Consider the following 10,759-nt stretch of genomic DNA (forward strand, 5'->3'; position numbering starts at 1 on the left):
AAAAAAAAAAGTTTAAAAAAAAATCAGACTTTAGGGGACAGAAGACAATAAATAGACCTATGTGGTTACAACATTTAGCTAACCTTAGTAAGGCTAAATGAAAATATGTGACTTTTTTTTTTCTTTTTTTCGTGATCTGGTTTAAGAATTCAAATAATATCATACTTAGACCTACACTGGGCAGCTACACAGGGTCCTGATTGACTCTGTAGAACATAAATATTATTGGTTTCTCATCCTCAAACCTTGAGTTTGTTTTTAATCGGTACAGTCGCGAGGAATCTCCCTCTACTCTTTTCCCTTCCCTTCTGAACCCAGCTTTGAAAAGGGTCCGTGAGGCGCATGCTCCTCTGCCAGCCAGACGCGGGCAGCGCAGCCACCAGGCATTGCCACCTCGCCAGTCCTACGGCGGAGACGCCCACAGCCCGGATTTGACCCCTGCCACACCCGCTCAATCCCGCGCGAGGCGGCGGTCACGTGCTCAGTGACAGTCTCTTCTGCGGCCCCGCCCACCGCCGCGCACTCCCGCGAGCGCAGCCCCGCCCGCGCCAGCGCCCGGGAAATTCCGGCAGGCCAGGCCGCGCCTGCGCAGTCCGTCCGGTGGGCGGGGCCGGGGACGCCGAGCGCGGCGGCGTCGGGGTCTGTGAGCCGCGACTGTGCGGAAGATGCGCGGCGTCGCGGCAGGCCGGGCCCGGGGAGGCCGCCTCTTTTCCCTCCACCGCCGAAAGTAAACTTTCTTGGTTGGCCCTCGGCGCTCCCGACCCGCGCCGCGGGTCCTCGGCCGCGCAGAGCGGTCCTGCGTCAGGACCCGTCTCCCCCGGCGCGGGGCCTCGAAGCCATGGACGCGACAGCGCTGGAGCGGGACGCCGTGCAGTTCGCCCGGCTCGCTGTGCAGCGCGACCACGAAGGCCGCTACTCCGAGGCCGTGTTTTACTACAAGGTGGGGCCGACACCCGCTTCGGCGGGGTCCCCGAGTCGCTGTGAGTGCGGCGGGGCCCGAGCGAGGGGCGGGGCCCGCGACCAGGCCCGCGGCTCTGCCTTTCCCGCGCCCCCCGGCCCTGGCCGCCGGCGCGTGCCGCCGCGGGACCCCGGTCGCGGCCGCGGGCGGACGGAGAGCCCGCTCTTGGCTGAGGCTCGGCTGGCGGGGGTCCCCCGAGGAGCTGCTCATGGCGGCGGCAGAGTCGAGGAATTGTCTAATTCTTGCCATGCTCTGGCTCTGATTTATATCCAGCGGGAATTGGTCTGTGATATACGCCCACATGATGCACATTCGTAGGAAAAGAAAAAGTAAATTAAAAAGCATAAACCCATCTCTTATCCTAGCATTTGATGTATATTTTACAGTTGTATGTATATATGTGGGTGTTTACATTTTTATCACACACTATTAACTGTTTATACTATTTTGTAAGTTTGTTCTTTTCATTTGCGCATTTCCCCAAATCATTAAATTTAGTGTCACAATAACAGCTGCGCAGTGTTTCATTATGGGCATTTACTGTAATTTACAATCTATTAGGCATGAAATATCAATTCTGATTTTTCAGGCTCCTAAGTGACTATGTAGTTAATATCCGTGTAAGTAATGCTTGGCAGATTTTTTTTAAAAAAATGTATTTAGTACAAGGTCTCACTACACGGATTACGGGCGCCAAGTCACCGCCCCCAGTCTGTGCTGTCTCAGTGGGCCCCGGGAGCGGAGTCAGCGCGGCTTGTGGTGCAGGGGATCGAACCCGGTGCCTGCATTCTGCCTAAGCAGGCGCTTTAGTCTGCTGAACTATCAGGCCGACCCTGGCAGATTTTCTTGATAGTTCTTTTGAATGAATTACGTGGAACACAATTGCTAAATCAGACACTGAGCTTCCATAATCCATTCTTTGCTCTCCAATCCTAAAGGTTTTTGAGAAGGCCATTCCACCTCTAACCAAGTGCCGAGGTAACTGTATCCTCCAGATATTGGTACCTTTTCTTTGAGAAAGAATGCCACGTTTAAGTAATTAAAATTTTTCCATGAAACCAAGTACCATGAGTAGTGTGGTTTCTTCCAGACTAGTATTTTATTGGTTTCATATGAAATTTTTGGTGTATTTCAGCTTCATTACTTTTGTCATATTTTTAATTCATAATTATTTATTTTGAGATAGAGTTTTGCTGTATAGTTCAGGCTGAACTTGAACTCACTATGTAGTCCAGGCTGGCTCCAGACTTGCAGCAGTCCTCCTGCCTCAGCCTCCCAAGCGCTGGGATTTTAGGTGTATGCCATCATGCCGGGCTTATATTTTAGTTTTGTAAAGTAACTTCGACAAATATCAGTAGGTTAAAGTAGTACCATATAAAAACAACTTCTAAAGCAAAGAACACAATGTTTTTTCATTTCCTACAGGATTACATGAACTATAATTTAGGAAGACCACTTTGCCCTCAAGAAATTAGGGTATGGGAGCGTGACTCAGTGGTGAAGCTCTTGCCTTGCATGCTCAAGGCCAGGTTTGATCCCCAGTACCTCCCCCAAAAAAGCACTTCTACAAACTTTCCGTAAACTTTATCAGTTTGTTTAGTGTTGCTTGCCCTGATGCTGTTCCATTCCTTCATTGGTAGTCTCATTGGGCAGCGAACCCGGGGCCTTTGGGATGATCTGTATCTTCAGCACACTCCACCCCCTTACCTTGTCTTGCAGCTAGGGGTTGTCTTAGTTACTTTTCTCCTTGCTGAGACAAAATGCCTGTTACCCAAAGTTAAAAGAGGACAGATTTATTTCAGCTCACGTTTTGTAGAGGTTTCAGCCCCCCGTTGACTGGTTCAGAAGCAGTTGATGTGGCAGAAGGGGCATCATGGGTGACAGTCCATGGCCTCCCACGCAGGGCAGTGAGCAGCAGCATTGGCAAAGCAAACAAGCCTCCCTTTTCCTTCTGTTGAGGCCACCAGCCTCTTGGGTGATGCCACCCACGCTTGGGGTGGGGCTTCTGTTAACCACACCACAATGGTGATAAATCAGTGGACTAATCCAGTGCCATACTCTCTTAATCTCAGAATCGTACATTCTAGATCCAGCCAGCTCCAAAAAACCTCATATCCGACTACATGAAGCTTTGGGGGAACATCTAGATAAAGCCATAACGGGGGTCTTGCTGAGTCACTAAATTGTTTCCCAGAGTTCCAGGATTATAGGCATGTTCTACCATGCTCATCTAGACATTTTTGAAAATAAAATGAGTAAAATAAAATGGATATGAACAATTTTAAAGTTGGAATTTTTTAAAAGCAAAAATAATTATTTGAGGGTCCGGGGAGATGGCTCAGTAGAATAAGTGCTTCCCTGGCAAGCGCAAGGGTCTGAGTTCAATCCTCACTTCCGCCCAAAAAAAAAATAATAATTACTTGAAAATCAGTAATGTGCAAGACAATTGAAAGGGTAAGACAATTATACATAAGACAGTTGATCAGCTTGTAACTAGAATGTATTTAGATAATGATGGTACACAAGATACAATGTTTACTATTACTAGTTTTTCTGAGACAGTATTTTTTCATCATTTATTTATTTATTTGGTACAGGGTCTCAATACACAGCTCAGACTTGTAGTGATCTTCCTGTCTCAGCCTCCCCAGCGCTGGGATTACAGCACTACCATGCCAGGTTTCAGTGGCTGGCATGGTACTGGGGATCAAACCTTGTGATTGCCAGGCAGGCGCTTTGACCGCCAAGCTATCTCCCCAGCCTCGAGGTTTTTCTATATAGTTTAGGCTGGCTTTGAACTCAGTATGAAGTCCAAATTGGCCTGGAACTCAAGGTGATCCTCCTGGCCCAGCCTCCTGAGTGCTGGGATTATAGGTTTGTACCACCACCACCACGACCCAGCTAAAATACAATACCTAACGTTGTCATTTTCTCCCTTGGAATATCTGAGTTAGGTAATTTTAGAAACTCATGAGGAGTTTTCTATACCACAGCCTTTCAGTTGAATTTCCACTAAAGTCAAAACTATTTTTCTTACTGCTTTTGTTAGGTTCTCCTGCTGAAGTAACTGCATTCAGAAAAAATGCTCAGCAGGTGGCCCCTTGGGAGACTAACAGGCAGGAGGCCCCCTGCAGGGTAGCACTTGCTGGGCACACTGCAGAGGAGGTGCTGTCATGGGGGGAAATCGCTGTCCTTCCTAGGTGGCTGCACTGGTGACCTTCCTCCAGTGGTGCTGGGGAAGATGGGAACTCTTCTTCCCTGGTCAGAACATCGCTTGCGGTGTAAGTTACAGAGTACCTGGAAGAAGCAAGGTTTTCTGAAGGAAAATAAATTTATATCATACAATTTAAATCTGCTTTAATATATGTTATCCTTTGACAGTATTTTCTGTGTAGAAAAAATGCTTTATGAGATATTTAACTTTTATAAGTTACTACATTTTTTATAGTGCTAGGGATTGAACCTAGGGCCTTTACCCTGAGTTACCCCTCCAGCCCCTCTGCCTCCTCTATTTTTGGTACAGGAAATTGAACTTAGGATCTTGCACTTGGCTGGCAGGCTCTGTGTTGCTATCCCTGGCCCCTCTAGTCTTTGCGCGCGTGTGTGTGTGTGTGTGTGTGGTACCAGGGATTGAACTCCAGGCTTTGTACATGCTAGGCAAGCACTCTACCACTGAGCTCTCTCTCCAACCCCTGTAGCCCTTTTTATTTTGAGGTAAATTCTTGCTAAGCTGCCAAGGCTGGACTTGAACTAGAGATTCTCTTACCTCAGCCTCAGTGTTTTTAAATTTCATACAATCTTGATATTTCATTTTATTTTAGTGGTTATTATTTAATCCTTTTGTTTTGCTTTAGGAGGTGCTGAGGGTTGAACCCAAACCTTTGAACCTACTGGGGAAGTGCTCTATCAAAGCTACACCCTCCCAGCCCATTTTAATGCTTTTACAGTTCACTTTATCTTTTCAAAGTGTGTAATTTGAAATCTGATCAATAGATAAGTTAAAAAAAAGGTAAGTCAAACGGAAACGTGCATATTGCAGCTATTGTAAAGAAGTGTTTATAATCCATTCCTTATGTATACATATTTGAGTTCTTAAGTTGTCAACAGTATACAAAAATGGAGAATATTGACAACTGAAAGAAAGGTATTGGAAGGTTATGAAACTTAACTATCTTATAAAAATAATTTAAGGATGTTCTTTGGGAGGAACAGGGGAGTAAAAATGATCAAGATGTGACATTATTAATTCAGCAAGATGATTTCAGTTACTGTATTTTGCCATTCATGGAAACTTACAGTGAATTGGAAAGTGGTACTGAAAATTCAAATTGTAATGCCTGTATTTGATTCCTTCAAATTATTTTTATTTTTAGGAAGCAGCACAAGCCTTAATTTACGCTGAGATGGCAGGATCAAGCCTAGAACATATTCAAGAGAAAATAAATGAGTATCTGGAAAGAGTTCAAGCTCTGCATTCTGCAGGTTGGTAAGGCTCCAGAAGTTGTCACTGTGTTTTTTTCTCTCCCGTCACATCTTTTGTCTGTGTTACTCTCTTTATTTGTGGTTCTTGATCTTCATTTCTGGCTCATTCCTCTTTAAAAAATCATAATATGGAAATATGTCATAGATGTATCAGAGAACTCTTACAGATAACAGAGTCCAATTTCCTGATTTCCCAGAGCTATAGTTTATAACTGGCAAAAGTTAGGATGAGAACCTCGGTAGAGTCTGCTCTTTAGATATCTAACATGTGCCCTCTTGATATTAAAATTGACTAATCCTCTTCGGTGTTTAAAGACTTCAGCTATAGGTTCATGTCTTCTCTGTCAGTGTCCTCTGCTTTGAACTCTTTTTTTAAAAATACATTGGAAAAGCTACATGTAAGCAGAGGCGGAGAAAGGTTCTCTTCATTTCTGTAAACAGTGTGGCAGGTGCTGTGGTAGAGATATGCACAGGCCTGCTCAGTGTGGTGGCACACCGGTGATCTCAGCACTCTGGAAGGCTGAGCAGGGAGGAGAATCCCAAGTTTGAGCCCAGCCTAGTCATAGTCAGTTTGGTAACTTACTGAGACCTTGTCTCAAAGAAAGAAAAGAAAAAAGAGGCTGCGTGCGAAGCCGGCGTCCTCAGCCATCTGGCGCGCACGGAGGACTCCAGGGCGCACACAAAGCGCCGCCCGTGCCAGGGAGTGACCCGGCAGCCGGGCCGGGGACACCGGCGCCGCCCCCTCGGCTCCCTCTGAAGGCCCGCGGCCCCCGGGCTCGCGTGGAGCTGCCGGAGCCGCCTGGCCGCGCCGGAGGAGGGCAGGGAGAGGACCATGTGCCTGGGCTCCGGAGCGGGGCACCGCGCAGTTTTCTGAAGAGGCAGGATGCTGATCTAGATGTGGAAAAAGACCAGTCCTGCTGCTGTTTTAGAAGACATGTGGTGCATATAAAGTCTGTGGTAGTTGGCGGAAATTTAGAATTTAGATAATGGGCTGTGTGCAATGTAAGGACAAAGAAGCAACAAAACTGACGGAGGAGAGGGATGGCAGCCTGAACCAGAGCTCCGGGTACCGCTATGGCACAGACCCCACCCCACAGCACTATCCCAGCTTCTGTGTGACCTCCATCCCGAACTACAACAACTTCCACACAGCGGGAGGCCAGGGGCTCACCGTCTTTGGAGGGGTGAACTCCTCGTCTCACACTGGGACCTTGCATACGAGAGGAGGCACAGGAGTGACACTCTTTGTGGCTCTTTATGACTATGAAGCATGGACAGAAGATGACTTGAGCTTCCACAAAGGAGAAAAGTTTCAAATACTGAACAGCTCGGAAGGAGACTGGTGGGAAGCCCGCTCCTTGACAACTGGAGAGACAGGTTACATTCCCAGCAATTATGTGGCACCAGTTGACTCCATCCAAGCAGAAGAGTGGTACTTCAGAAAACTTGGCCACAAAGATGCCGAGCGACAGCTTCTGTCCTTTGGAAACCCAAGAGGTACCTTTCTTATCTGCGAGAGCGAAACCACCAAAGGTGCCTATTCACTTTCTATCCGTGATTGGGATGATATGAAAGGAGACCATGTCAAACATTATAAAATTCGCAAACTCGACAATGGTGGATACTACATCACCACCCGGGCCCAGTTTGAAACACTTCAGCAGCTTGTACAGCATTACTCAGAGAGAGCCGCAGGTCTCTGCTGCCGCCTAGTAGTCCCCTGTCACAAAGGCTTACCGATCTGTCTGTCAAAACCAAAGATGTCTGGGAAATCCCTCGAGAATCCCTGCAGTTGATCAAGAGCCTGGGAAATGGGCAGTTTGGGGAAGTATGGATGGGTACCTGGAATGGAAACACAAAAGTAGCCATAAAGACTCTTAAGCCAGGCACAATGTCCCCTGAATCATTCCTCGAGGAGGCACAGATCATGAAGAAGTTGAAGCACGACAAGTTGGTCCAGCTGTACGCGGTGGTGTCTGAAGAGCCCATCTACATTGTCACTGAGTATATGAACAAAGGAAGTTTACTTGATTTCTTAAAAGATGGTGAAGGAAGAGCTCTGAAATTACCAAATCTTGTGGATATGGCAGCACAGGTCGCTGCAGGAATGGCTTACATTGAGCGCATGAATTATATCCACAGAGATCTGCGATCAGCAAACATTCTAGTGGGCAGTGGACTGATCTGCAAGATCGCTGACTTTGGATTGGCCCAGCTAATTGAGGACAGTGAATACACAGCGAGACAAGGTGCGAAGTTCCCCATTAAGTGGATGGCCCCCTAAGCGGCGCTGTGTGGGAGGTTCACAATCAAGTCTGACGTGTGGTCTTTTGGAATCTTACTCACAGAGCTGGTCACCAAAGAAAGAGTGCCATACCCAGGTATGAACAACCGGGAGGTGCTGGAGCAGGTGGAGCGTGGCTACCGGATGCCCTGTCCACAGGACTGCCCCATCTCTCTGCACGAGCTCATGATCCACTGCTGGAAAAAGGACCCCGAAGAGCGCCCCACTTTTGAGTACTTACAGAGCTTTCTGGAAGACTACTTTACCGCCACAGAGCCCCAGTACCAGCCTGGGGAAAACCTGTGAGAGCCGGTCTGCAGAGGCCTTGTCCCAGAGGCTCCCCGCCCCTACCCATTAGCTTTCAATTCTGTAGCCAGCTGCCCAGCAGCGAGAACCGCCCAGGATCAGATTGCATGTGACTCTGAAGCTGATGAACTTCCATGGCCCTCATTAATGACATTTGTCCCCAAATCCAAACCTCTGTGAAGCATCCGAGACAGAACCTTGTTATTTCTCAGACTTTGGAAAATGCATTGTATCGATGTTATGTAAAAGGCCAAACCTCTGTTCAGTGTAAATAGTTACTCCAGTGCCAACGATCCTAGTGCTTTCCTTTTTTTAAAATGCAAATCCTATGTGATTTTAACTCTGTCTTCACCTGATTCAACTAAAAAAAGTATTATTTTCCAAAAGTAGCCTCTTTGTCTAAAACAATAAAATTTTTTTTCATGTTTTAACACAAAGAAAAAAAAAAAAGAAAAAAGAAAGGGCTGTGATGTAGTTCAGTGCAGGTATGGGGGATTTTTTGGGGGCAGGCAAGGACTAGGGATTGGATCCAGAGCCTTCACATTGAGCTATATCCCTAGTCCTTTTTTAAAATTTAGAGATAGGGTCTTGGTATGTTGCCCAGGCTATATGCAGGCTTGCCATCCTCCTGCCTCAGTCTCCCAGTGTGCTAGGATTGTAAATGCCATCTCATCTAGCCCTCGGGGTGATTTTTAATCCCCTTTTATGTTGTTGGATGGTACAGCCATAAGCAGAGGCCTCTTGAGAGGCATCTTTATTCTGATAGACTTTGTGCTACTTGCTACCACTAATTCTACACATGAACAGTTATAAAGCACATAGGATAAAGTAGATTTGATCTACTTCTCTGTTATAGTAATCCTCTTTTTAAAAGTAGGTTACTGCAGCAGGTGCCCTCGGGATGTGGGCAGGTGTGGGCCCAACTTTAGACCCCAGAGTGCGCGCCGCGGAGACATCTACATGGACCCGGGCGCGTCCTCTCTAGCTCTCTAGACGCTGCCTGGCCCGCGTCTGTGTGTACTTTTTTGTTCTTTCGTGGTACTAAGGGAAAGCAATAAAGCAAACCCAAGGATTTTCCCTGGGCGTAGGGAAGCTGCCAGGTCCCCACTTGGTACCCGGTCTGCCCAGGGAAAAGGGGCTTTGTCTTGCTTTGGGCTTTGGGGGTTGAACCCAAGGCCTTTGCACTGAGCTATATCCTCGTCCCTTCCACACACACACACTTTCACTTATTTTTTATTCTGAGATAGGTCTCCCCAAGATTTACAGGGATGGGGCACCAATGCCAGATTTGCCTTTTTTTTTTTTTTTTTTTTTTTTGTGGAACTGGGGATTGAACTCAGGTCCTTGCACTTGCCAGGGAAGCGCTTATTCCACTGAGCCATCTCCCCGGCCCCAAGAACTGAGCTAAGGGGCAGGCCCCCTAGATTTGTCTTTTCCTACGAAGAATTGCTTGGTCCAACCCAGTTTACTAACCGACCTTATACTTAACTGTAGTACCAGAATTTTTTTTTTTGTCTTTGAGACAGGGTCTATGTAATACAGGGCAGCCTTCAACTTGCTTATGTAGCCTAGGCTGGCCTCAAACTCACAAGAATACGCCTGCCTCTGTCTCCCGAGTGCTGTGATTTCAGGCATGCACCACTAGGCCTGATTCTGTAGTACCAAAATTTAAAATGGGCTTTACATGGTAAAAATGTTTGAAAAAAAATGTTTGGAAAAAAAAATTAAGAGAATATTTTGTGACATGAGAAAAGTATATGAAACTCACATTTTACTATCCATAAAATTTTATAGGAATGCCGTCATCCATGTGTTTATTGTCTGTGGTTACTTTTGCCCCTTAATGATAGAATTAAGTAGTTGCAACAGATTGTGTGGCTCACATACCTCAACAACTTACTCTCCGGTTCACTACAGAAATGGTTGCCAACCCTGATTAAATCTTGGTATTTTTCAGTGGCTCCATTCCTCACCACTCTTCACCCTAATCTTCTCCTGGCTGGCTCCTTCTTGTCACTCAATGCCAAACAGGTCGAAAGTCAACCTCTGACCACCTTGTCTAACGTTTTCCACGTTCATTCCTCAAAGAATGTATAGAAAAATATTAGTGGCCAGGTGTGGTGGTATTGGTATGTACCTGTAGTCCCAGCTATTCTGGAGCTGGAGAAACAGAGGAGAGAGAGAGAGAGAGAGAGAGAGAGAGAGAGAGAGAGAGAGAGAGAGAGAGACTTTTTCTCCCTGTGGACAGATCCCATACTAAAAAAAAAAAAAAACAAAACTGGGCTTATAGAACAATACCAAACTCAAGACATATATCGGCTGGGGAGATGGCTCAGTGGAATTAGAGCTTGCCTGGCAAGCACAAGGGCCTGAGTTCAATCCCCAGTTCTGCCAAAAAAATAAGGACATATGTCACCCTTTAGGTTGCCTTTTAAGGAAGTCACTTAAGACATATGACTAGAAAATCTTACTTTTAGTTTTCAAAGGTATGTTTGCCAAGTATAAAATTCAAAGAGGACAGATCTTTTCTTTCAGTCCTTTATCTATTTTCTTTCACACTTGGTCCTTTTTTTTTTTTTTTCTTTCTAATGTGGAATAAGATGCTATTTAATTTTGTTCTTCCATAGGTAATATTTTTATGTATATGCTTTAATGATTTTTTTCTTTACAAGAAGTTTTGGACTATTTCATTTTTGTGTATCTTGGTATGATTTTATTTAAATGTCTTT

At 46.0% G+C, this 10,759-nt stretch overlaps 1 protein-coding gene and 1 pseudogene across 2 annotated transcripts in view; both read left to right on the top strand.

Moving 5' to 3' along the window:
* Window positions 1–608: 608 nt before the first annotated feature.
* Window positions 609–10,759, top strand: part of Capn7 (calpain 7) — a 78,023-nt gene continuing 67,872 nt past the window's right edge. Inside the window, exons 1-2 of the mRNA XM_004631694.3 lie at window positions 609–940; window positions 5,332–5,440. Of these exons, the coding sequence (XP_004631751.1) occupies window positions 839–940; window positions 5,332–5,440 (211 nt within the window). The 5' untranslated portion in view covers window positions 609–838. The remainder of the gene's footprint in view (window positions 941–5,331; window positions 5,441–10,759) is intronic.
* LOC101588598 lies at window positions 6,154–8,196 on the top strand (annotated as a pseudogene). The gene has a single exon (XR_192516.2). The product of XR_192516.2 is annotated as a tyrosine-protein kinase Fyn pseudogene (transcript).

The sequence above is a fragment of the Octodon degus genome, unplaced genomic scaffold, assembly GCF_000260255.1.
Source record: "Octodon degus isolate 3935 unplaced genomic scaffold, OctDeg1.0 scaffold00043, whole genome shotgun sequence".
Lineage (NCBI taxonomy): Eukaryota > Metazoa > Chordata > Mammalia > Rodentia > Octodontidae > Octodon > Octodon degus.